The following is a 27,738-nucleotide window of genomic DNA, read 5'->3' as shown; positions in this document are numbered from 1 at the left end:
TCAGAATAACTTATAATGCACCACCTGGCAACCACCAAATCAAATCAATACTTAAATTGTGATGATGACACTGACAATCAACACCTTATTTACATTTATATAATCCACGAGCTGGTGGTGCAACTGGTCAAGACTTTGAGGCCACATTATGACAGATTTAGGTGGCACAGTGGCCTGTTTGCCCAGGATAAGGATGGTATGGTCTATCTCCAGATGAGTTTGCTTTTCCTTCGTATAATGATGACTTATGTTGAAGAAACTATAGTTTGTGTTTGTGTATGTTCTCAGCGACAAGATAATGAAACAAAACATCTGCATTTGATTTTACTGTACACAGTAGGAAGGTTAATATTTCAGCGCGCTCCAGCAGGCGCGTGTCCGCGTGTATTTTCAGCCTCATTCACATTCCTCTCCAGTCTCCACAGCCCTCTCGTTTCAGCAGCAGTGCGAGTTTGGTGGTGTTACGAAACCACTGTTTGTCTGCGCTGGACATTTTGGCGCACTGTGTCTTTAAACTGTGGCGGCGGCCCTGCGCCTGCAACCAGGAAACCCCGTAGCGGCTTTCTGAGGGGACCCAAGATGGCCGAATCTTCACAGTGGGGCTAATAATTACTTTTCGTCAAGACGCTGCTATTTCATGGTGCTCGACGCTCGCGCTGGCCATTCGCCGTTCCGGAAAGCGAAACGAGTGACTCTATTCGAGTAATTGCATCGGGGAATGTTTATCTATGCGTGAAGACACTGGCTGGTCCAACCGCGGCCCTTAGCCAGAATATGGCGGAATACCTGGTGAAAATATAGCTTAGCTTATTATGAACGCGCCGCTTTATACACGACTCTTCCCGCCTTTTCACCGACCGCGCGTGAGTATAATGATTAAATAGCGTTATCGGTACGTCTCTGAAATTCATTCGCGTGTGTTTCGAGCATTTCTGTGTTAAAATGACTCTCGAGAGGAGATAGCCTGCTAGCTGAGGCGCTAGCTACGCTAACCCCGTTTGACTGAATTAGTCGCAGCGTTAGCTTAGCCTAGCTAGCTTAAAGTAGGGGGGCACGAAGAAAAGCAAACACTTTCTCCATCCGTGCTCTGGCTGCATGCTTTTAGACTCATCTCTTACACTTATTTTTCGTGCTTCTGTTTATAGAGAGTTTAATACACCGGGTATGTTGTGGGGAGTCTCGGCTGCACACAGCAGCTAGCTGACCATCACTGGACTGGTCAGAATAATTGTGTGGACAGCGCAAGTTTACTGCGAGAGACTCCACAACAACACACTGCTTCAGCTTCTCGCCCGCAAACGCCGTACATTTCAGCTTGAAGTTGACTTCAGATTCTGTTGCATCTCGAGGACTTTGAGATTTATTGAATCAAGGGCAAAAGCCTATCTGAGAGTTACTTGCAAGGATGACTGACACTCGTAGACGAGTAAAAGTGTACACTCTGAATGAGGACCGCCAGTGGGACGATCGGGGAACGGGACATGTGTCATCCGCCTACGTGGAGAGGCTTAAAGGCATGTCTCTCCTGGTGCGCGCCGAGAGCGATGGTAGGTTTCAAAACACTGGAAGACGATGTACAGGTTTGCTTTTCATTGACTGATCAAGTACGTTAACATGAGGCCGCTCTTTATGACAGGGTCACTGCTGCTGGAGTCCAAAATCAATCCTAACACCGCCTATCAGAAACAGCAGGTGCGTTGCACTCTTTTGTGAACATACAATTCATAGTTCGTTTGCTTGAGAGCTTCAAAATGTTTTGGTGTTGAGTACAAATATTTCAAAAAGACAAGACACAACAGGTGAATATGGTAAGAATTTAAACTAATAAATTAGTTTGCAGGACTGCATTCCTTTTTTCTATCATATTTGATACAAACTAATAGCTTTAAATCTACATCAGGGATGATTAGATCAGCACTGCACACTGCTTTTATAATTAATATATATATTTGAGGTCTATATTATCTAATATATTAGTAAAATTACATTTCAATTCTTAGTTGATTCTGTTTTGCGTTAAAATCATTAAGGTTTCTCTTGTTTGAATTGTGCCTAAAAAGATTATATTTCACAGCCAAAAGATGTGTACAGTGACCTGAGTCACCTTGCAGTGGATGTTTTAAAAATATGCTAAAATCCTGTTTAGTGGAAAACGTATATGGGTAATTCCAGCGTTATGGATGTGACATTTGCAGTAAACTCAACATAAATTCATATATAAAGTATATGTTAACATTATATTGAAACATCTGTTTATATTTTCTGGATCAACTGACCACAGAGTTAAGTGATAAGGAAAAACATCAATCTGTAAATGTGTTTTGTACTTTAAATAAGGAAAATAAACATGCGTTATGGATGTGAAAAAGTATGCGAGTTTGCAGTAATACAACATACTTTGTAGAAATTCTGTGAATTAAGCTGCACAACCCAAAAGAAACAATGCTAATCAAAAGGATAGGGGTTGTCACTCTCTAAAGAACAAAAATTATTGATTTTATTTTATTTAATATTTTTGCATTTATGAGGAAAAAGTGTCGTTATGGATGTGACTTTTCTCCGTTATTGATGTGACCGATGTGAAATTGCCACATGTGTGACTTTGGCAAATCAAATATAATATATATTTTTGAGTATTTCTAAAAGTACTGTAAAATACCTGCTTGCACAAAAAGATTAGAAACATTTGGCAAGGTTGACATTTTCATGAAATTGCTCATATTTATCAATCAGATGACAGAAGTCATGTAGTTGGCTTTTTCAGAAAAGCTTTGTTCATGTTGGTTTTTTAGAGGTCTTTATAGATCAAGTATGACACAGGGTTAAAACTGTTGTTTTATTACAAATATTCTGAAATCCAACTCATAAACCCAAATATACACTAATTAAGAATGTGGGTTTGAACTCTGGGTAAAACCACGCTGAAATTTTGTGCGCACTAGGTTTTTTCAAAAGTAAAATTCAGGTAATTACAATAACAATACAGAAGAATAAGTAAAAATCTTTTTTTTTTCTCAGCTGATTATTCAGATTAATATCTGCCAATGCCAATAGTTTGGTATTTTTGACTTTTTATATTTTTCTAGAAGAAAAAAAACGGGCTTGTTTTATAGTAATATATGTATATATTATAAGCAAAGAATGCATTGCTGAATGTATCATTCTCAAAGTAACTCTTTAGCAAAATTCTACACATTTATATTAATAATTCATATTAACAATGACTAAACTCTTTAATATAATCAGCCCTAATCTAACGTATTTTTAAACAGTCAAGCCATAGCTAATGGCACAGAAAAATGCTTTTATTGTCTGATACAAATGTTTCACCAAAATATCAGTTCAGTTCTATTTCTTTTGCTTCACAAATTATAAAATATCTGCAAAAAAAAAGGGTAGGTTTTAGTTTTAGAAATAAAAATGTAATTTCTGTGTTAGTGTAATAGATGACATGTTATCAAACCCAAACTACTCACTGTTTAATGTTCAAGTAAATTCGCTTGTAGTGTGTTGCTATAAACTCCAAATCTCTACATGTTTGTAATTGTGATTTGATTCAAGGACATGTTGTTTTTGTTCTCTGGGCATTTGTTGATGATATTTGTGTTTTTTTTTGAAGGACACATTAATAGTTTGGTCTGAGGCTGAAAACTATGACCTGGCCCTCAGCTTTCAGGAAAAGGCTGGTTGTGATGAGATCTGGGAGAAAATATGTCAGGTAATTATGTCAGTGGTCATGATGTACTTTAATAATATATCTTTTTTTAATAAATTTTTTTCTAATTTTGCATGTTGGCGTAGTCCTCTATTTAGAACGCCCTTGTTTGTGTTTACAGGTCCAGGGAAAGGACCCATCGGTAGACATCACCCAGGAGCTGATAGATGAGTCTGAAGAGGAGCGTTTTGATGACATGTCCTCTCCTGGTCTTGAACTTCCTCCATGTGAACTCTCCCGATTGGAGGAGGTGGCAGAGCTGGTGGCGTCATCCTTGCCTTCTCCGCTACGGCGAGAAAAGCTGGCCCTGGCGCTGGAGAACGAGGGCTACATCCGCAAGCTGCTGGAGCTTTTCCGCGTCTGCGAGGACTTAGAGAACCGAGAAGGTCTGCATCACCTCTACGACATCATCAAAGGCATTTTCCTACTCAATCGCACGGCGCTCTTTGAAGTCATGTTCTCTGAAGAATGCATCATGGATGTGATTGGCTGTCTGGAGTTCGATCCATCGCTACCCCAACCGCGGAGGCATCGGGAGTTCCTGACGACCACAGCACGCTTTAAAGAGGTCATTCCCATTTCGGACCCAGAGCTGCGGCAGAAGATCCACCAGACGTATCGAGTGCAGTATATTCAGGACATGGTGCTGCCCACTCCTTCGGTCTTTGAAGAAAACATGCTCTCCACCCTCCACTCCTTCATCTTCTTCAACAAAGTGGAGATTGTTGGCATGCTGCAGGTGGGTTTTCATGTGTCTGTGTTCGGTGATGTACTTTGCACCATTGGTAGTTTTGTAAACAAGCTATAGATTAACTCTTCACACAGTCCTCTAACAATGTGGCTCAGGTAATGTTTACTATCAAGCTTGCTGTGTCATTGTTCCACAATTCTCAGAGCAGCAACTTCCGGCTCAAATTTACTACATCCTCAGCAGAAAGCCTTGTTTGCTGAGAATGCAGTGAATAAGTTTGCATGTTTGTGGTGCTGACAGCTTTGTTGTGTTTGGTAGGATGGTTTAGTTTGGTTCTCTTTGTGAAGGTCATGTACAAGTTTTTCAAAAAACGCACACTAAAAGGTGTTTGTCAGATGCTTGTGTTTATAATAGATTAGATTTTTGATTAATTTAAAATCACCGTCTTATGCACCCTTTTCACAAGCCTGTTATGACGCGTTTAACGGTTATCAGCATCTTAAATTCTTCAAAGTTTTTAATATTTTTATTAAAAAAGCGTATGAGCATTTATATGTAATTATGTATGTATTATATTATATTTGCTTCTAATTACAAAAAACTAATTACCGCTTGTGCGAGGTGTTTGTAATGCAGCGTCTATGGGACAGGACCGTAAATTTGATGTTATTCTCTCCTCTGGCTGCCGTCATTAGTCTCTCACTATTTTTTTCCTTTTCTGAAAGTCTTTATAACATCATCATGGAGTTTTTCTTTTATTATTTGAGCAAATAGAATTGTGTGAAAATTATTTGTTGTATTCTCCCATTCATTGTGCTCTAAGTTTTCCCAACTATGACTACTTCCGCTACTGAGAAACCCGTAAATGTGAAAAGGGTCTATTGGGTATAGAATGAACAGAGATATTGCAAACAAATGTTAAGTTTTGCAAGTTATGCTGAGTTGTATAATACAGGATTCCAGGTCAGCACCTTATTTAGTAGCTTGTATGTATGCTGCATAGTCTAGCATTATTATTCTGTTTTGTTATCTAGAAATGCACATTTGCTTGAGGTGACAGTAGAAGCATCTTGAACTTGATTTGGAGGATACGGTTTTAAATTAATTCAGAAAGAACAGATTGTTCATTAACCAAAATAGTGACATATAGGACTTGGAGATTTGACCTAAAATCAAAATCTCGATTAATCGAACATCTTAACTTGATTACGCTTAATGAACGAAAATTTTATTTATTTTATTTTTTGCCCTCATAGATTACGGACAGGTTTTGTACAGTAAATATGCTCTCATATTTCAAGTGAGAGATTTCTGAATAAAAGGTGCATTGCTTGATTTTAAAATAATTTATGGAAACACACACTACCTTCTATGATTATTTATTGAACATCAGCGTTGAACAACTGGAATTAAAACGCACATTGCCTAAAACCAACAGTCAATTATTTTCTTATAAAAAAAGTGAAAATAAATAATTTGCGCTTTTGTGTACAAAATGAAATATTTATGTTTTCAAAAAAAGAAAATAAGTATCTCTTCTAAATAAAATAACTTGTTTATCCTGTAAATAATATTTTAAACTGCATTTCTTGAATCTTCTGTAAACAAATATTTTTATGTAAATAATAATTTTATTGTAATAGAAAATATGCCGCCTCAAGGCATCTCTGGTGCAGCTTCTAATCAACGTCAGTGTAGTGCAAGTGTGCGATGTGTGGTTATGTTTTTTTTTTTAAGAGGGCCGTGGGTATTCAACTGCGCAAAAGCTGCGCCATACCTTACCCGTATGTTCGATGCAGAAATATAAATCAGCCCTAACAGAGCAGGGTCATGTAACCACATGCCATAGGGAGAGTAATCGAAAAAATTGACCTGGAAAAATTAGATCGATTATAGGTTCTGAATGTCTTGATTACATTTCGATTAATCACCCAGCCCTAGTGACATCTGTAATAACTAAGAACCTTGTTTTCTCATGATCAGGGATCACAATAGGTATAGTACCTCACTGTCATGCTATAAAGTAACCTAGGAATATGTTTTCGGCCTTCAACATTGTCTTTGAAATACATAATCATAAAGACATTAAGTATAAATCAGGCATGTTATAGCAAACTAAATTATTTATATTACCTGGCAATAGACAGAAATACAACGAAACACTAAAACTAGCTAGAATTATACAATAAAACAAAAATAGCAGATAAACACAGATTAAACTGTTATTACTAAAATAACATTGTAAAAAGTAGAATAATTAATACGCTATTACTATTTAAGGTCTATATTAATAGTATAATAAATGAAAGATTATGATATTGCATATCACAAAATACAATCATTCAGTTGGAGTTTGCAGCCCTGTAGTAGACTTTTAATAACAAAAGTGAGAATTAAGTGAGCATGTTACACTATTTTCAGATTATAGGCCTATATTTACCAGCAAAAAAAATGTTATTGGTGTGTCCTGAATTTAAATTTAATCACTTAGTAGTAAATTGGTAATAGTTTTTGTCTCCAGTCTCCAGAATAACATTATTCTGAGTAATTAAATTGTTATTACTACAGCAGGGCCTAGTCAAACATCATAAACCTTTTTATCATATAGTTAGATTGTAGGCCAGCTGTGTGTTAAATTCTATAAATAGATAGTTTGTGGTTGTGGTGTGATATGTGCATTTCTCACTTGAACCTTACAGTGGAGTTGTCTGATTCTTGGATTGGAGTTGGGGAGGGGGGCTTGTTTCCATGGAAACAGCACCATCATGTTCTTTAGAGCCGTATCATGTGATGTCACAAACGCTTGGCAGTCATGCTGGCTGATCATTTCATCCAACATCCAGCCAGCCGCAATTCAGGATACTTGTTTTGTCCATCTTAACAAATGAATATGCATATTGTTTTACACTATCGGTTTAAAATGAGCATATTGCATTATGATCTGAATGCAGCCTAGTAGATGCTGAATAAATAAATCATAGATCCTAAATCATATTTCTTATGATTGTCTGAGTAATTAGATGTACTTTCTGTGACGGTGTGATTGCAAACAGGGTTTTCATTTACTTTAGTGGTTCCTCTTTTTTTTGTCTTATGGACATGACAAGGTGATACAGTAAAATACAGTATCAGTCACATGTCAAGCCTTGGTGTCGATGGGAATTCATCAAATATATGTCAAACATTCAGCTAGAGGTCAAATTTCAAACCGCTTTGAGCCTCTTTATGATATACAGCTTTATGGTGAGCTCAAAGGAGTTTAGTAGAATGTAAATAGACAGCTATAAATTAATATTAATCATGTACCAGGTTTAGATCAGGCAGATTTCAAAATATGTTTGTAATGTGCAACATGCAGCTTATATAAAAAATGTTTTTCACAAAATGAGCTGTTGGTGTTGTGAATAATATAAAAGTATTAAAGTAAACAAAAATTCAAACTGCTTAAAGGTTATTTTAGGTAAAACTGTAAAGATTCATATTAAAATTAATTTACTATTACTATTATAAATGTTATTTATTTATTAGTGACAGTGACTTTGTGATTGGTTTAAGCCCTTACACAGCACTGTTTGTTAGTGTTAACAAAACTAGCTTTTAGTATTTCCACCAAAACTAAAACAATTACACTAGTTCTTATTTATTGGATATAGTTTTTTTGTTTTTTTTTAATGCAACCACAAAGTGTTAAAACTAAATTTTCTTACACATATTGAGCTTTAAAGGGCACATAGTCTACCTCTTTTTTATGATTTAATATTAATATTATGGTTCTTCTAAGTGTGTCAGTTTAGGTTCAGTTCAAAACACAATTCAGATTTTTTTATTATAATGTGTTAGTGTCATGTTGGGGGCGTGTCCATAGTTCGCTGATTTAGGGGTGTGTTGCTTCACATGTAAATTAGTTTCGGCTTCCCGCCAACGTAACAAGGGGGCGGGGCCATGAGCTCACCTGCTCTGCGTTTGCAACAGACAGACAGATGGAGAAGGAGAGAGAGAGGATCCCCATTCAGTCGTACATGTACGACTCTGACACAGACCAAGCAGAGTACAAAATCATTTGTGTCTTTGTACAGTTTTACAGCCAACTGTGTGCTAGTTTCAAGTGCCGAGCTTGTACGCAGAAACTAATAACCACGCACACTGAGTTAACTTTGACTGAGGCACCGGATGCGCCGCTCGAAGCCGCGACACGGCACACCAGACACTCTCTGTAGCGCACCAGAAGCATGAACTGTCCGGAATCGTCGTGCCACGCATTTTTTAATTCTAAACATAGGTTTCTGCAGCGGCCCGCGGTGCCCAGCCGTCGACTTCAGTGTACCCTGATAGAAACCTATGTTTAGAATTCTAAAACACATGCTAGTTAAGATCACAGGGAGCTTCTGGGATCGTGAGAATTGCAAACGGCTGAAGTATAAGGTAGACTCAATGAGAAATACACATGTTTGCAAACCTACCTAAAGATACAACCAATAATTCCTATTAGAGCGATAATGTGGAGAATATTGCTCTTGTGTTGAGCCCAATAAGCCTTGCATCTAAAAATAGAGCTAGGGTGTTCCTTTAGTGATATTGCTTCGACTCACGCTGAAAACGGAGGACGTGAATCAACAAACTGAGGATATGATGACGCGCCTGTCAATCAATATTGGTGGGCGGGGGGACCGCTCTCCTACGTCAGGTAGCGGTCGATTTGAAAACAGCTCCAATTGGTCCACCGTTTTTTATGTTGTTAAATTGAAAAAAAAGCACTGGGTGTGCTTATATCACCCCAATATGACGGTCTATACACCATACATGCACATATGTCTGTCCAAACAGCTTGAAAAGTAGATTTTTTTTACCATAGGTGCCCTTTAATAGACAAATGCATTTTCCAGTCTTGTAAAGTATCCTAGTAAACAGGATGATTAGTTGACATTTATACATCAATCAATTGGGTCCATCTCTTTATACTTCTGTGTGAAGCGTCTTCTCCGGCACAGCCTTCGCGTGGTCGCATAGCCCTCACTGTGGCTCACGCCGATGCGCACCTCAAAAAATGTAACTACACATCGCAACGACGTGTAGCCCAAGCTTTGTTATTGGTCTGCTTGGTAGCACTGTTGAGTGTAGGCAGGGGGTGAGAGCTGGGCGAACCAGTTGGAGTGATTGTTTACAAGTGCTGACTGCCGAGTCCTGTGAAGGAGAGATCGAATCGCTCTGTGCAGCAAACTGAACGTTATTTACAACTGTATTAGATGTTATTCACGGCTTATGCAGGTTCTGTTCACTAAAGCAGGCTTCATTGGTGGGCACGCACACTTCATCTCGGTAGTAAACAAACAGCTCACGGTCAGCTCACGTGTGATTTACATCATTACATTAGGACAAATGACATTTTTGGGTGAATTATACCTTATAAAGACAGTATGTGACACTTTTAACACCATTTGGAGGTGTCCACGTTGCACATTGCTGTCTATGTTGCTGTGAAGACTTGTTTGACCGCCTTTACTCTTCTCTCCTGACCTTGAAAATATAATTATCAGAATCGTAGAAAAGCTGAATTAAGATCGTGTGTAGGGTCAAATCGAGATTGCATTCTTTTTTCGATTAATCGTGCAGCCCTACACAGAGGAACATAACCTCACTGCCACTTTCAGAAGTGTTATTGCAAAGCAACACAAACAGCACACAGAAGTATAAATGCACGGCTACGTGCAAGGCAGGCACCAAGGGTCACGCTGGTTACTTTATACTTCTTTGTTAACCAGCCTTTAAGCCCGGGACACACCAAGCTGTTTTCAAAGAACTAGTGCTTTGAAAAAATTTTCACCTCTGTTTGACTGTCTGGTCCTGTATGGACTAAAAAGGTGTGTGATGCACCAAATGAAACTGTTTATCTTTTTATCAGAATACGGTTAACACAATTATCACAAGCGCGACATTGTTCGATTTTAGCAAATGTGACCTTGTTGATTATTACTGACTGTGATGATGATGATCAGACCTGAAGCCACGCCGCACTCCTCTGAACAACACCTTTACTGCGTAGAAGCAAACACTTGTGTCTCATCTGAAAGGACCTACATACATCTTTGTTTCTTCTTTGCTTAGATAAGTGTCATTTAATTAGTTATCTATTTATTTTTTTACATCTGTCCATCTTGCGGGAGTCCCAGAGATAACCACGTCACCATCAAATCTTATCCTGCGCTGCTCTGTTGTTTTGAGTCTTATGTATGATCTAATTTAGGTCTCAGCACCTATTTAGCTAAAAGAGCATGGTGATTTGCATTGTTTTGAGTTCTTTTCCAAGATAAACCATAATGAAAATAAAGTAGAAGTTTAAATAAATGAGAAATTATTCAAAAGTTTGTTAAATGTGTCTAGAAAATGTATTAATAAGCAAATGAGTAAACAACACTGCAGCGCCTTCCATGCGAGTAATATTGTGTATTGGTGATCTCACAGGGGGACGGTATGGCACTCTGAATTTTTTTACATCACTGCACCGTAAACAAAAAAAACATTAATTGAAAGAAAAATAAACTGATCTTACACAAACCGAAAAAAGTGAGATTTTTGGGGACATTATGCAGCACACATATTTAGTAGTGTGTATGTTGTAACTTTGTGTCCTTTACATCACAACTAGGCTATGTTTTAACTAGGAAAAGCTGCCTTATTTTATACTTGTTTTAGATACAATGTTACCTTTATAAAATGAATGTAATAACCAGAGCTCACTTTCTTGTTTTTTTTTTTCAGGATGATGAGAAGTTCTTGACTGAGCTCTTTGCACAGCTAACTGACGAAGCCACAGATGACGACAAACGGCACGAATTGGTAATAAAAGCAGTCTTACTAATGAATACATTACCGTTTTCCTTAAAACAATCAATGCATACAAAACTAATATTGTGCGTCACATCTAGGTAAACTTCCTGAAGGAGTTTTGTGCGTTTTCACAAACGTTACAACCACAGAACAGAGATGCGTTCTTCAAAACCCTTTCCAACATGGGAATCTTGCCAGCGCTGGAAGTTATTCTTGTAAGATATTCTTGCGTTTTTAAAGTGTCAGTCAGTTGATGATTTTGTAATTTTAACAACTTTTACTACTGACTTGTAAGGAATCTGAAATATTCTGACTAGCTTGAAGATTCCTCTCAGTAAGTCAGAATTTTAGCTAATATCAGGGTTATTTAGTATCATGTATGTTTCTGTATTAAGGGCATGGATGATGTGCAAGTGCGTGGAGCAGCCACTGATATCTTCTCCTACCTGGTGGAGTATAACCCCTCTATGGTGCGAGAGTTTGTTATGCAGGAGTCTCAGCAGAATGATGATGTAAGTCCCACACTTTTACTAAGCTGTGTTGTCGTTTTCACTACCTGTTTTTCTAACAGTGTGTCTCTATTTCTCAGGACATTCTGTTGATAAATCTGATCATTGAGCATATGATCTGTGATACGGATCCAGAGTTGGGGGGAGCTGTTCAGCTTATGGGTTTGCTCAGGACACTAGTAGACCCAGAGAACATGCTGGCAACTGCTAATGTGAGACACATTTTTATATGAAATTTATATTAAATACATTGTCCTATTTTAGCAATAAATTCAGATATGTGCTTTTTAAAATAAAGGAATTGTAGGTTGAATAAAAGTATTATTATTATTATTATTAAATGTTACAGTTTGACAATATGCTTGTTATTTACACCTTATTCAAAATTAGTCCTAAAGACCTATACATACAGAATGATTGTTTGCTGTGAAAAATACAGATGCAGGCTTGGAATGGGGAAAAGAAATACTAGACTGTGAGACAAGAGTTGATATTAGCTCAGTTTTAGACTGCCGTTTTATACTTGAGATGCTGTAAAATGTGAACACAGTGGTCAAACGTGTCTATCAATAACATGTTTACATGGGGAAAAAAGACAACCAATGGAGATGATGAAAAATGATATGGAGAGTCAAGTGGAGATCAGTTTACAACTGTTTGATGTTGTTCACTTGTGATTGAATTGAGGAAAATGCTTCTCTACCAGGTTTAAACCTGCTTATTCTATGGAATATTTAGTTTTTTCTCATTTATATTATTTCAGAATATAAAGGGATCTGCTTGTACTGTTGTTTTTTATATTTTATTTATAATAATTTTTAAAATCAGATATTTTTTCAATTTTATTACACATTACACTCCTTTAACTGCCTGCTCTACCAAATGATTGATCATATTTTGACTGTTTTAAATGATGAGTATTAAAGTCATTTAAAGAATGACTGTTTTTAAATAATGGTTTACACACAGCATTGTTGGTTTACAAAAAAATCAAACAAACATAATCCTGTTGCACTACTACACTTGCTTTTGGCTTTATTGTAAAAAACAAAAAAACAATCAAGAAAACACGTTAAATGAGAATCTGAAATATTTTCTGGAATACTTAAATAAGGATGATTTAGTATTAAAATTAAAATTCTACCATTTGGTAGAGGTTGATATTTTAGAAATTATGGGATGTGTTGAAAAGAAATGCATTGAGTGTGTTGACTTGCGACATTAGCAGTTAAGAAATGCGATCCAAAAAATAATTTTCTTGGTGGGGCAGTTAAAGGGTTAATTCAAATGTTCTGAAAAAAAGTTATTTCTTGTCATATCACCCAGCTCTTATTGTGCTACTCTTTTGTTCTTTGTCAGATTGTAGAGAAATGTTCACTTTAATTCAATTGTCTGTTTTCTTGCAGAAAACGGAGAAGACTGAGTTCTTGAGCTTCTTCTATAAGCATTGCATGCATGTGCTCTCCGCTCCACTTCTTGCCAACACCACTGAAGAAAAACCCAGCAAAGGTAATAACTTATCAACTATGTTTTTTTTGCATGTGTCTGCACATGTACGCTTGTAGGATGCATGCAGGCTGGAAATTTTGGCAGCTTTGTTATGAAGCATTTATTTGTACATATTTAAAAATGTAAGCTTTGCAGACTTCTCACTGTGTGTTTGTTTGTCTTGTCAGATGATTTCCAGACATGTCAGCTGCTGGCTCTAATCGTAGAGCTGCTCACTTTTTGCGTGGAGCATCACACGTATCACATAAAGAACTACATCATCAACAAAGACATCCTGCGCAGAGTGCTGGTGCTCACTGCATCACAACATGCTTTCCTAGCCTTATGTGAGTAAATTCTTATGTACAAACGACACCACTTTAGCAATGAGCTAAAACTTCATGCCACATTTGAAATTAAAATATTCAGCTGAAAATATTGTATTTTCACTCGCTCCTGTCTGTTGAGAGGATAAGCTTTTGCTTTTTTTGTTTTGCTTAACACTATAACAGTTTAGATGATCTGTTTCTGATATTATAAAAAAGTTCTGAAGTCCTAAGACTAAGCTAAGTAGAACTGGACAAATGACAGACCTTCATCATATTTAGTTATGCTACTTTTCATGAGAACGTTCAAATCAATAACACCAAACTCATTAAAGCTGATCCATTTGTAAAATGAAAGGCTCTGTTTAGTGTTACACCATTGTTACAACACATGCCAGGTAATTCTGTTTTCAGGACCAGCAGCGTTATTCACAAGCATTCATTTATTTTGGACAAAGCAAGATTTTTCGCGGGGTCTTAAAAAGTCTAAAATTTAAAAATTGAAATTTAAGGGCTTAAAAAGTCTTAAATTCGCTGTTCTAGGTCTTAAATATTTTTGCACAGGACTTATTTTTCCGTTGTCCATGTAACGCTACATCTAATGCTCATTTAAATTCTTTTTTTGTTGTTGTTGCTTGGTTTTCATGGTGTTGTAGTTCTTTATTTCACTAGTCCAATTGTAATTTGCGGTATTACAACTACAAAGAAGGTCAACACACAATAGCCAATCAGCTTTCTGTTATTAAACTCAGTGCGCGTGGCGAATGTGACGTCATTGCTATGTTTACAGAAGTTTGCTTTGAGTGCGCGTGACATGATTTCGGCTGGCAGAGTATGGCGTTATTTCACTGACAAATGTCGTAAGCGCAGTTTTATAAGTCGAGAGCGCATTCATGTAATACGAGAGAGTGAATCTCTTTGCTCATGCGCCGGTTTTCTCTGTTCGTGGACAAAATTGCTTGCGAGCTCTCAAAACATGGCTGCTCAGGTGCGAATGATCTGCTCTCGCTTCGTCGAACGATGCGGACTCAATTTTTGTGTCTTGTTTCCTCTTCCTTTCGTGCTTTTGCTCTCCAGAGATCCTCCTGTAAATTGGTTATTCCAAGAATGTTGATGTGGTTTATATATTGCTACACTGTTTATTAACAGTACACGAAGAACTAAAAAGTTAGGGTACATTCTATTATAAATACTAGTGTTTTTAAGTGTTAGGTGTACTGCCTATGTTCAAAACACTGTACATGCCAATAAACATGTTCAGGGGCCCTGTGGAACAGCTTCTCCTCAAAATGAAGATGATGACGGGGAAAATGTCCTCCACTATCTTATCAACACTGTGTAAGACAGCAGACACTGCTTTATTTTAGTTGCCATGATAAAATGGGATTGATTTTGAGATTTATTTGAAGAGTGAATAGTACAGTAGGCTATAATACCTAATCAAGTCAGTGTTTCTCTAGGATTTTTTTCCAGCTGTGGTGGCAGGCCTTTTTTACACAGATCTACCAACTACCTGTGGTGTTATTTCAATAACAAATGTCGTGAGCGCAGTATTAGAAGTCGAGATCGCATTTATGTAATAGCCTACGAGCATGCGGATCTCTTTGCTTGCACGCCGTTTTTTTTTTCTGCTTGTGTACAAAACTTTTTGCGCACCCCCTCAAATATAAGCCGCTTTAAGAGCGTGCAGATCTCTTGTGCGCTCTCAAAATAAATGCTGCTGAAGTGCGATTTAGTGCATTTATGTAACGAGTATATCTCAAGCATTTATTAGATTTGCTAGGAATATTTATGAATGCCTCCGGTATTAATGCGTCCTGAAATAAAGTAAAACGGCTATACGTCGTGTTTGCTGGCCTCATGCATCACGCACCTGTCACAGTCAGTCAGTCAGCACGTAACCTTAAAGGGTTAAACAAATGACGCACTGCACTACTACGGTTACAGAAAAGTTTGCGCTGTTATAATTCACTTACCTTTTTAATACGTTTTGGTGCGATTATCACCCGCTATTAAAAAAATAGGATGTTTTGAATGAGAAGCTGTAATATAGCCATGGCGGGATGAATCTTGGCGTGACGCCTCTGCATGGAAGAATGAATGTAGCGGAAACCATGCAAGTATTTCCCTACTTTCTATCACAGTTACATTTATGCTTGCATTAGTTATATTTAAATGTTTTTTATTTTATTTTATTAGTATGCTGCACCTTTTGGATGTTTAATAAATGTTTTTCAAATAAAATAATTGTCTGTGTCTTTAAGTGTTTGAAACTGGAAATATCTCATCATATACCATACAGCCAAAAATGTTATGGTTTTTTTAGATTAAAAAAATGTAATATGTACGTCTATTTTAGTATTTTGGTTATTGTTAATAAATAGTTGACCAATATAAATCATATCAAATAGCATGAAAGGAATAAAGAACACAAGACACACATGGTGAATCTGCATATAATCTCACTGAGCGAGCAGTGTACTGAGAGTGCGCAAGAAAATTTGTTCATGAGCAGTGCATATTTGAGAGTAAGAATTTGCGCGCGAGAAGCTTGTTCTATTTGAGAGCTTGCATGCAGTTTTGTCCACAAACGGAGGAAATCGATGCACAAGCAAAGAGATTCGCTTGCTCGTATTACATGAATGCGCTCTTGACTTGTAATACTGCGCTCACGACTTTTGTCAGTGAAATAACGCCACAGCGGAGCTCACAGAATTTTTTTGAGACTCGGGTGAACAGTTCGTGCGGCGCCTCATTTGATTTGAGTTGAATATGAAACACTTTGAAGAGGTTTTGTCTGAAATGGGTACGTCTGTACAGACATCTTTATAATCGGTCCATGCGTGATCATAGGGAGAACCAGAAGACCAATAATTCTTGGCTAGAAATTGCAACAGCAGTGGGAAAGGAGGAAAGTTTTTGTAAAAATTTGCAAAAACCTGAAGGAAAAAGAGGCCCCCAAAAACATCTTCAGTGATATTAATGATTTGACCTAGTTCCGGAAACTTTCTACTTCTCTTTTTGTTTGTCTGATTTTACTGTCTTTCTTTTGACCGCCCCGTCATTTAAAAGAATATCTCGTTGGCAAACATGTCAAGTATAAAAGCCTCGTCCGTTTTGTGAGGTGTGCGATGTGGTGCCAGGTGAAAGTATAAATCAGCATTAAGATGTTTCTTTGTTTGTTTGTTTTTTCTGTAGTTCAATGGTGCATCTAAGCTGTCTTTAGTACTGTTCAATTTGAATACATTTATTTTACCACTAATTTTGTGATTTTTGTATTTTCTCTTTATGTATGCATGTTTTTGATATTGCGATTTATAGGTCTTAAATTGAATACTTAATGTTCTTAAAAAGGTCTTAAAGTAATAAATTTGACATTATGATATCTGCAGAAACCCTGATATAGGTTTACATTTATGTTTAATATAAATATAAATAAACATTTCTTTTAAATAAACAACATTCAGTACTTTTAAAACAAAATTAAGCACACACAACACATATTGTATCAAACACATTTTTATTGAATTCATAATTGAATTGTCTTTTCTTCCTCGTTCATATTGTTACTTTTCCTCGTCCTTCTCCTCCTCCTCTTTTTCTTCAACTTCTCCTCCTCCTTTTCAGTCTCATTCATTGTCTCTTTCTCCTCCATGTGCTCCTCGACCTCCTCACTTTCCTTCACTTCCATCTCTTCCTCTTCCACCTTGCAGTTTCTCCTTGGCCGCCGCCTCCTCCTCTTCTTCACTTTCTCTTTCTCCTCCTCCTCCTCTCCAATGTATTTTATTTCCTCCTCATTTTTCTCCTTCTCAGCTTTCATCTTGTCCTCCTCCTTTATTTGCTCAATCAGAAACTTTGCCACCGATATACTTCTAGTGGCATGTTCCTTCAAGCTCTTCTCCTCCTCTTCCTCCTCCATTTTCCTTTTCAAAAACTCCTCCTCTGACAGTCGGGTGCTGGTATCTTTCTTTCTTTTCTTTTTGTCCACCACCACCACTTCCTCTTTCATCACCTCCTCCTCCTTCTCCACCACCTCCTCATTCTGCGTTATCTCCTTCCCTTCTTCCTTTTTCTCCACCACCTCCTCCTCATTTGTCTTCTCTTCCTTTGTGTAATCTTTCTCCACAATCACCACCACCTCCTCTTCCATCACCTCCTCTTTCTCCACCACCTTCTCCTCCTGCATTGTCTCCTTCACTTCTTCGTCTTTCACAATCACCTCATATATCTCATAATCTGTTGAAAGATAAACAGTAGAAGTTTGCACATAGTACACAGTCATTTTCAAGGAGACGTTAATCTCCAGCTACAGTTTATTCTTAACATTATAGTCTAGAAAATCTCTAGATTCAAAAAGCATCATTTACCATCAGAGGAGGAAAGTGTGAACAGCTCATCACTAGGAGAGAAGCAGAACCATCGTAGAGCAGCTCTGATGAAAGAAGCAGCCTTGCTCTTTTTCTTTCTCTTTTCATTCACTTTCTCCTTTTCATCTGTTAAAAGAGAAATGATTGCACATCTTTACACACTTGTCCACAGTAATTTGAGAAGAAATTAAAATGAACATTCACCAAAAACAAAAACCTGAATATATAAACATTTTAAAACGTTATTGTAGCTAAACCAAGATTACCACAAATTTACCATGGATTTGCTGCACTTTTGTATTTTATTATTTATTGTAACTGACTATAATATTTTATTTTCATGTTCTATAAAACTGCCTACACAAATGGTTAATGCACCAAATTATATAAAAACTACATGTTCAGTGCAATTCTTTTAAAAATAGAAAACTGAATAATGGGGTATATTGCACAGCTAGAATCTTTCAGCCAACAGTTCATTTCCGGTAAAAGGTTTCTGTCATAATTTTCAATTTTATAAGGTTGCTTTTACAGCATAGACATCGTAATTTAATTAAAATACAATCAGTTAAATAAACCTAAGCATTCATTTAGTTGTTCATGCATAAAACGAGACGATAGACCATGTAACCGCTAGCACCGTCAGTACCAGCAGGCTAGCGTAGAAACTACATTTAAAAAACTAAAATAAATTTTCATGTTTATTTTAAATAAAATTTAATGCAGTGCTTCTTGTCTCGGTCTGAGACCCACTTTATATCAAATATCTGTTAGGCAGTGAAGATCACTTTTTAAAGAAAACATCTTAAATGGGGCAATTTTGTATTGGAAAAATAAAAGTCTGTGTGCATACCTCATTTCAACAGTGATTAGCCTACTGATGAAATATTATAAATATTAACTAATATTGCCAGTAGTTACTATTATCACTGTTAAAGATTTTTGTAAATGACACAGTATTTAACTGTAATATGAACTGTATTTTACTGTAAGACATTTATGCTGTACTGTAACTGTAATTTAAAGTTGCATTCATGAAAATTACTCTGTAGTTTACAGTAAAGATAAACATACAATTCTGTAAATACATATACTGTAAGATAAATAGTGCTGTAAATAGAAATACAATATTTTTGCTGTAATTGATGAACAGTAAGTTACTGTAGATTTTACTTGAATTTGTTAACAGCTCTTCAAGAAAACAGCAGTTCAAGCAGCTGTCTATTATATTGTACAAACATTTTTTAATAGCAAGTATATTATTATGTCAGCAAAACACTGATATTCAGATCACAATGTAAATATAACTCACTGTTAGTGCCGTTTCTAGGCCTTTCTTTGAGCTGCTGCAATTTTTTCTTGCGGGAGATCTCGCAGGCTTTGGGAACTTTGTCTTTCTCCATGATGTAAATCGGTACAGGGTTTCAGTCTTTCACCTGTAACCACTCAAAAACTTGGGGTTTGTAAGCTGGAATAGGATGAGGATTTCGGTCTTGCACCGTGAATCACTCAAACAGGGAGATGTTCAATCGCTGAGACAGTCTCGAAACACTAGGAGCGCAAGTATTTAAACACTGAACAGCCAAAGACACACCTGTACTACTCCACTACAACAAACCCACAAGAGGTTCTCCTATGATGCAGGGCTTTAGGTACACTTTTGGAACGCGTTCTATTCTCAGAACATGTCACTATGGTAACGAGACATGACGCTAAGAAATGTTTTCTTTTACATTCAAATGACTGAGTACATGTGCAAATTACCTTAAATAAATAAATGCATTCGCTGAACAAATTGATCTAAGGCACTAAAGCCGTCTTAAATAGATTATCAATTAGAAATTGATGTAACTGTAGACAAAGAAGCACAACAAATGAAACGTGAGAGGTTTTTGTGACCACAAAACTAACATATTGACTGAAATAATATATAATAAATAAATTTTAAGTATTCAGCTTCAGTGTGATTCATTTAACAAGACATACTGCAAATATACATGCTATTCCCATTAGAAATAAATACTATAGTCATTAGTGTAGGAGTGCAACATCAATTTGCAGAAAACTAAAAATCATAAATAAATGTTGAGGATTATCTTTAAACAGAAAATATATTTTAATAAATGAAAATAAACAAAATAATTCAGAATCAAGCCGTAAGCTGCAGAACAAATGTGTGCAAAAGTGCAGGCAACATATATTCAAAATATGAATCAAAAATAATTTAGTTCATAGCACCGAGTGATCAATAAATGAGATACAAAATAACTATTATTTTTATACTATCTATGTATCTGTATGGTGTGGTGCTGTATATGGCAACATATGATTTTCTCTCTCTTCAAACTAAAAATACCAAAGATTGTTTTGTTGGGGAAAAAAAACTACTTACTACTACTAACTACTACAGTAGATGTTAATGCTCAGCTTAATGTTAGAATAATTGACCGTTCGTTAGTAAATAACAGGGTATTCGCGGGGTCTTAATGTCTTAAATTTCAAAAACAAAATTTTATGTCTTAAAATTCTTAAATTCACTGAAATATTGTGTTGTAGGTCATAAATCATTATAAACAAGTCTTAATTTTAAAGGTTGTGATGAAGTGATGTTACCCAATTGGGCCAAAACCCATCCAATCACCACATAATTAAATAAATAAATAAATATCCGCCCATCCATTTATCCATCCAGTTTTTTTTATTGCAAAGAGATGTTATTTCACAACAGCTATTGATGACATCATTTTACAGCAATGTTTTTTTTTTTTTATTAAATTCCCTAATCAGGAAAAGAAAACTTAAAAACAATTACACAATTCCTCATGATAACAGTAATTTATCCCTTTACAATCTGCCATTTACACAAAAATTAACTACTTAATATTTTTAAATGGGCATGAAACTTAAGGTTTTTTAAACAGAAACACATTAGGTTGAATAGGAGTTATATTCAATAAATTTGGAGTAAATGCAAGCTATATATTTTTGGATTATTTGTGTAGTTTTCTTTATAATAAATATACTTTTAATAATGTTAAACGGGTTATTAAAAAGAAACATTGTTAGAAAAGTCTATACAACTAGATTTCTTGTTTTGACACATTAAAATATGTGGTTAAGAAATAACTACATTTGGTTTTTCCCATTCCATTGGTCCAACTGGGCCATTACCAAAAATCCTTAGTGTTTAGCCCTCTATAAGTCTAAAATCTCTTTCATAATGGTCCAACTTTCCAACTGACAGACATCACTTATAACTAAGCTGCACAATCTCATTGTACCTTTTCCACTTGTTTGTCATCCAGGTGCTTTGCGTTTCATGAGAAAAATCATTGGCCTGAAGGATGAGTTTTATAACCGATACATTATGAGGAGCTTCCTGTTTGAGCCAGTGGTCAAAGCTTTCCTCAATAATGGATCCAGATACAACCTCATAAACTCAGCCATTATAGAGATGTTTGAGTATGTCAGAGTGGTGAGTACATGGTTTCAAACATCCCTTCACTTGATGCTCTTGTACACACTGTTAGCTTGATATGTTGTTTATTTTGTGTGTAATTGCCGTGTTCTGTGTCTGTAGGAGGATGTGAAGTCGCTGACGGCTCATATCATAGAGAACTACTGGAAGGGCCTGGAGGACGTAGACTATGTGCAGACGTTTAAAGGACTAAAGCTCCGATATGAACAGCAGAGAGAAAGACAGGACAACCCAAAACTTGACAGGTCAGTGGTAGGGGTGTGACGATAACCGCATCGCCGCCTTACCGCCATAATGAGATGTCAACTGCGGTAATGTAGTTATTACCATCATCACCGCCCATTTTAGTTTATTTATTTTTGCTTGTGAATCTTTCAGGATTGTATAGAAAAACAGAATAAACTAAATAAAAGGAATAAAAGGCCAGGCCTAAGTATTTTCCACTTAAATTACAAATTTAGATTACAAAACGAAAACACTGAATCCTTTTTAATAACCAGCATAGGCTGTTTTTATTTTAAGCTTATTTTAATAAAGCAGGCCTACTAACTCAATCGCTCCACAGAAAATAAGCATTTTTAACGCACCGCTGTAATTTCTATATCACAATGCCTTTATCAACATTTTTAATACAAGTCATTATTTTAAATATAATGACTTGAGAATATAGTTTACCTCAGCGCTGCACTTTTCTCCTTCACCCTCGCACTGAGTTCAGGTGACGGAGTGTTGTGAAGTAGTTAAACTCTCCTCAGTTTAATTTACAGGTTCAAACTGGCACAGGAATATCAGTATATCAATATAGGCTTTGCTAAAAGGCTGGTTAAATGTAGGTCTTTTTTGACAGAAGCTATAAACAGACGCGCATGCTGTGACCATGGTGATGAGTTAACAATCACATATATTTTGACTTATTTAAAGTGTGCTATAGCATATAATAATTTTGTGTAAAGACATTTATAAGAAATATGTACCCAATATATCACAGAAGTTATACACTAGTTCCTAGTGTTGTATAAAAAAAATACCACTGAAATCTCAGCTGCTGGTAGCATTTGTACAAACTGGGGAGCAGATAGATTCCTACATTTTGAAAAGAAACATACATGTGAAGTTAATAATAAACATAAATTTCAAATAAACATTTGTACTTCTGTAAACATAAATAAACCATTTTAATTATCTCGGTGCTAAAAAAAGTGAGACGGTAGTTTGTAACTCGAATTGAGTGCTTTTATAAGATGACAAAAGCCCGCATCTCCAATCACCAAAAACGGCTGGAAATCTTTAGCCATGAACACCCCCGCTACCTTTTGTTATTTTTATGCGTGTCTCGGAACCAGTTGGGTATGTTTGCTGGAAGGATTCAGCAAGGGATTGTTGTTTTTTGGAGGACTTTATTATCTTCTCTGCTATCCTGCCTTCAGACAGTGATATTGCTGGGTAATGGCGCCGCAGAGGTGCAGTCATGGTTATATGTGTAAAACAATGCTTGCACACAGTAATTTTTTTTTGCCGCTTGCCATGTTAAAGTGTGGAATGATGGTTGAGCGCCCCCTAACTTTAGAGCATAGTGATTGAATATTTACTCGCGGAGAGGAGTTTCCTCAACTCAGCTCGTAGACTTGCAGGCACACACAAAAGTCAATTCGGGAAGATATAAAATGCACAAATTATTAAAAACCAAAGAAACCGAAGGAAGTACCAGTTTGAGAACCGCTGCTTTAGTTTTAGGAGAGCTATAATATCAGTATCTTGTTTTATAGGGGAAAAATATTTTTAAACAAAACATTTTTTTGAGTGAAAAATTTATTCTTTATGACGAACAAACTTAAAATAATTTGATAAAATAAAGAAGTTGAGTTTTTTTTTTCCCCTCTGTTCTCATTCTAAGAACAACTGTGAAACTATATTGAAGTCAATATTTACAAGGAGATTTCTTTGTCACCTTTTTATTTGGATTTGAGCTGCTTTGATTTTATTGGTATCTAATAGTGTCTTTCCATAATGTTGTTTTTTTCCATCTGCATGGTTGTTTTCAGTATGAGGTCGATTCTGAGAAATCACCGTTTTCGCCGGGATGCGCGGACGCTGGAAGACGAGGAGGAGATGTGGTTTAATACGGACGAGGAAGACTTGGAGGATGGTGAAGCAGTTGTGCCGCCGTCGGATAAGATGAAGAATGACGAGGACCTGATGGATCCCATAAGCAAATTTATGGAGAGGAAGAAATGTAAGCTACTGCTAAAAATACATGGTGTGATGATTATGATCAGCTGCTATTGTCCCCTACTTGACTGCAGAATAATATATTATAAAACGTGTTGTTTGTTTTGATTGAGGACTTGTTTCTGTACTCTCCCCTCCTCTTTCCAAAAGTGAAAGATTCCGAAGAGAAGGAGGTGTTGACAGGGAAAGCGAGTCTCTCAGGACGGCAGAGCCCCAGTTTTAAACTGTCCTTCTCCAGCTCCCCAAAGGCAAGCCTGTCCTCTCCCCCGACTGCATCCCTTCATCCCGGTTCACCTGGTTCTCCTAGCTCTCCCGGGACAGGGGCCCGGAGCTCCCCCCCATCGGCAGCTGTCACCACTAAGGTATTTATACAGAATTGAAAGTGCTTTAAAATTCTAGTTGATTCCTTTTTTTTCCTAGAGTTGGACAAAGTATTTGACCGGGTTCATACAAGTACTGGAAATGCTTTTTGGAACTGGAAAAGTTTTTAAGGTTTGAAAAGTGCTTAGATTTTGGATAAAGTGCTTGAAACTGCTTGAAAATGTAATTGCTTTTGCTGTATTTATCTAACTAAATAGGTAATAATTATTAACTATTTAAATAAAATAAGTGATCTGCAGGCAAAGTCCTGCAAAAGCTTGAAAAGGTTTAAGATTTGACTTTGGAAAAAGTTCAAGAACCCTGACTTTGGCACCTTATGGGTATAGGCCTTCTAAGCCCCCAGAGATAAAAAAAAAAAAGTTTGCAATACATGAGCAGTGATATTCTGTTAGCAAACATCCTGTATTAAATGATTCGATAAATATGTGCTCCACATTTCCTCTCAATAATCTAAAATGACAATTAATGACTTAAGAAAGCAGCTGATACTAATAATATTGATGTTCAATTTAGCAGTCTATTCAAGTCACATCATGTGTCTTTAAATGGCATTTATACTGTATATTGCATTTTAAATGAGTGTTAAACTGTCAGTGTTGATTTTTAAATGGAATTGTTTCTACTGTAAATCAGCTACTCAATGTTTGTTTTTTGACTCCTTGATGTCTGACCAGTGGACTAAACGGGAAATGAACCCGAGAAGAATTCAAAGAAGACCGAGACTCTCCTGCCTATTATGTAATCTTCACTGAGCATTGGTTGTTTGAAGGTGTCCCAAAAAGGATATCTTTCCAAAACGTTTGCTTTGGAAAACTGTTTTGAGTTTCAAATGAGCTCTGTTTAGGCCTGATTTTGTCTAAAATGATGCCACATCAGCTCATTCTTTGAATTAGCTTGAAGAATATAATCCGTTACTTAATGAAATAATAATAAAATAAAATAATAATCCAGTTAAAGTATCAATTACTCCCTTTTCATTTCAATTAAGTAAAAGTACAAAAGCATGCAATGAAAAATCCCTTTTGGATAAATTTTTTTCCCCAAGAGGGTTATAATATTGATAATGCCAGCTCACACGTTTAAAACAACAAGTATGACATTATCGTAGGCTGTAAATAATGCACACCCATGTAGTGACCATGTCACAATCTGAATTAGCAAACCATTTCAAGAAGTTAACTGAGAAGAATCCGCTGATTCGTCAGTGGGTGAGGATTTCTCCAGTCTCCAGTTTAAAACTAGTTTTTATGAAATGTGTATTTTTATAAAATGCAATATCTTGCTTTTGGGATTGTGTAAAGGTAATCGGGCTATGTAGTTCATCATAGGTTCAATTACATTGTTAAATTGAATTAAAATTAAAGGTAAAATTGTTCTCTGATATCTACATAGTGGGTTTGAGGCTTAAAAAAAAAATCTCCATAAATGATTTAAATGCTCATTTTTTTACTCCACAATATATTCCTAGAATCAGAAGCTCCATGTTTAGACTGGTCAATATTAATGAGCCTGCTCAACTAATTGAGTAGATGCCTATTGAGCTCTTATTTAGTTATGCCTAGTGATATCCAGATTTGTATCATATGGCTCGCAACTAAAAATAGTCTGAACTACAGAATCAGATGTTTGATACTTAGTTACTCCTCATTAGGGGTGCACAATATATCGTTTCAGCATTTATATCACAATATGTGAATCTGCAATAGTATTGCAGGATCAGCAATGTCAAGTTGGGATTATCCTGTCAGCATCACAGTTCAGAACGTGATTTGGGGGGGTCATCGCAAAGTTTTACCTTAAAATAGTGAAAGATTTTCAGTTGGATGCGTTGGTAAGACTAATGTTTGTGTAAAATTTAAGCAAACTTAAACCGAGGTTATAAAGGTAAATAAACCTAAATGAATTATTTATACAATGAAGACTATACAGTGTTATTTTATATAATATAATTTCTGTACCTCAACACTCTTAGATTCCACAGAAACCCATCAAATTCAATTGTATTGTATTTTATGCAGATTATCCTCCTACAAAATGATCCCAATTACTGTAAAATGATGAATTTGTTCAAAACCGTTATGTCATCTTGTGAAATTTTATTCATATGGAAATATATACACACCTGAAACTTGTCTATAGCACTTGTTCACTGCTGCTCTTATAGTTGTGTAAATTGCTTCCTTGTCCTCATTTGTAAGTCGCTTTGGATAAAAGCGTCTGCTAAATGACTAAATGTAAATGTAAATATATATTGCAGACAAACGAAATCTTGCAATGTCATGTTTTTGTCCAATATTGTGCAGCTCTACTCCTCACCACTGTTTCTTTTTACACTTATTTCTAACTGTATGCTTGTCCCCTTCCAGGGAGGTTTAGTGGGGCTGGTGGACTATCCCGATGACGACGAAGAAGACGAGGACGAGGAAGATGCAGACAGTAAAGAAGAAAGTCCTCCGCTGTCCAAGAAGTCCAAGCTGAGCTCCTAAAGCACTCCCTCCTCAATCAGCACAGTCACGCTCGAAGGGAGCTTCATCCAGAGACTTTTCCAGTGCTCAGCCTAGAACTCAAACTGAAACTAAATGAATGATGATGAATAAACAAATGAATGGATAAATGAACGAATGCAGCCCCCCGCAGGAGTCCACGGGGCGCCATGTGAGGAACGGAGGACATGGAGAGCAAGAGAGGGAGAAGATTCGGTCCCAGAACCAAAAGGTGAATGTCTCCACGTGGAGTTTGTCCAAGTGCCAATCTGCAAGAGAGAAAGAGAGACTCGTGAAGCGGACAGAGAGATGGAAGGCTGTGGTCTGGACAAAGAATAATAATAAAATAAGAAATTAATCTGACAAAGCTAAAAGTACTGGGGGGTAAAACAGACCTCACACGCAGTCCGTCAGTCAGTCGTTCACTCACAGACACTCGAACTGTTGCCCCACAGAGCGTCCCAGGCCTGGACCAGGACACACTGCCCCCCCTCTCAGGGAAGGACCTCACATGACCCGAACTGGGCCAGCCAATCCACAACCACCACTCACCTTTGCTGATCTCCATCTCCATTTCTTTCTCTCCTTCCTCCAGCTCTTTTTTTTTTTCTGTTGTTTTTTTCCCTTGTTTTTGACTTTCTAGGGCCAGGCGGGACACTATAGGGAGCAAAGAAGTCTGGGTCATCATTGTTTAAGATGTCACTGTTGTTCTTGTGGCTCAGCGGAAGTTCTTCCTCTTTCAAAGCCAGCAGTTCCCTCCTTTTTCTTATTCTGTTGTTCTCCTCTCTGGTTTTTTTAAAATGACACAAAGAGACCTGCCTTTAAATGTTCAGGACGTTTTCAGCCGCACTTGAACAGGTTTTTAAAACCTCAGTGGGGGGGAGATAGTTTTACCCTTTTTTTGCCCTTCAAAACTGCAGATTTTTTGGAAAATTTGTAAGCCCGTCTTGATTAAAGATTGAGTGGAACTCTATAGATGTGATTGATTTCTGTCATATCTTCATTTTTTTCTTTTCTTTTACTTGAGTGTACTCTTAGTTGTTCGGTATATTTGGGACCATTAAAAGATCTTTGCTGTAGTAGATCTCTCCCGGTTGTGCTGGTTCCCTGTATTATGTTCAACTGTGCTGATCGTTTTGTCTTATGAACTGGGATTTGGTCACTGAAATGACCCTCCTGTCTGCTCGTCTAAATACGTCAATGGAGAAGCCGTGTCTCCGCTAAACAGCCTGCACACAATTAAAGA

At 36.7% G+C, this 27,738-nt stretch overlaps 1 protein-coding gene across 1 annotated transcript; it reads left to right on the top strand.

Moving 5' to 3' along the window:
* Positions 1-540: 540 nt before the first annotated feature.
* Positions 541-27,465, top strand: smek1 (SMEK homolog 1, suppressor of mek1 (Dictyostelium)). The gene is made up of 15 exons (XM_056481731.1): positions 541-1,547; positions 1,637-1,692; positions 3,620-3,718; positions 3,837-4,454; positions 11,163-11,240; positions 11,330-11,446; positions 11,627-11,743; positions 11,821-11,952; positions 13,147-13,249; positions 13,417-13,575; positions 21,227-21,396; positions 21,502-21,644; positions 23,442-23,632; positions 23,779-23,990; positions 26,376-27,465. The coding sequence occupies exons 1-15, from the start codon at positions 1,406-1,408 to the stop codon at positions 26,493-26,495; spliced, it is 2,457 nt and encodes an 818-aa protein (XP_056337706.1). The 5' UTR covers positions 541-1,405; the 3' UTR covers positions 26,496-27,465.
* Positions 27,466-27,738: the final 273 nt, after the last annotated feature.

The sequence above is a fragment of the Danio aesculapii genome, chromosome 20 (assembly GCF_903798145.1).
Source record: "Danio aesculapii chromosome 20, fDanAes4.1, whole genome shotgun sequence".
In the NCBI taxonomy this organism is placed as follows: domain Eukaryota; kingdom Metazoa; phylum Chordata; class Actinopteri; order Cypriniformes; family Danionidae; genus Danio; species Danio aesculapii.
The sequence above is the reverse complement of the archived record's forward strand: the minus strand, read 5'-3'. Positions and strand labels throughout refer to the sequence as shown.

Bases quoted from the DNA above. Each gene is read 5' to 3' on its own strand.
- smek1 (XM_056481731.1), top strand. From the start codon at position 1,406: ATGACTGACACTCGTAGACGAGTAAAAGTGTACACTCTGAATGAGGAC. The intron at 3,719-3,836 runs GTAATTATGTCA...TTGTGTTTACAG, and splicing joins TCTGGGAGAAAATATGTCAG to GTCCAGGGAAAGGACCCATC. The intron at 23,991-26,375 runs GTATTTATACAG...GTCCCCTTCCAG, and splicing joins CGGCAGCTGTCACCACTAAG to GGAGGTTTAGTGGGGCTGGT.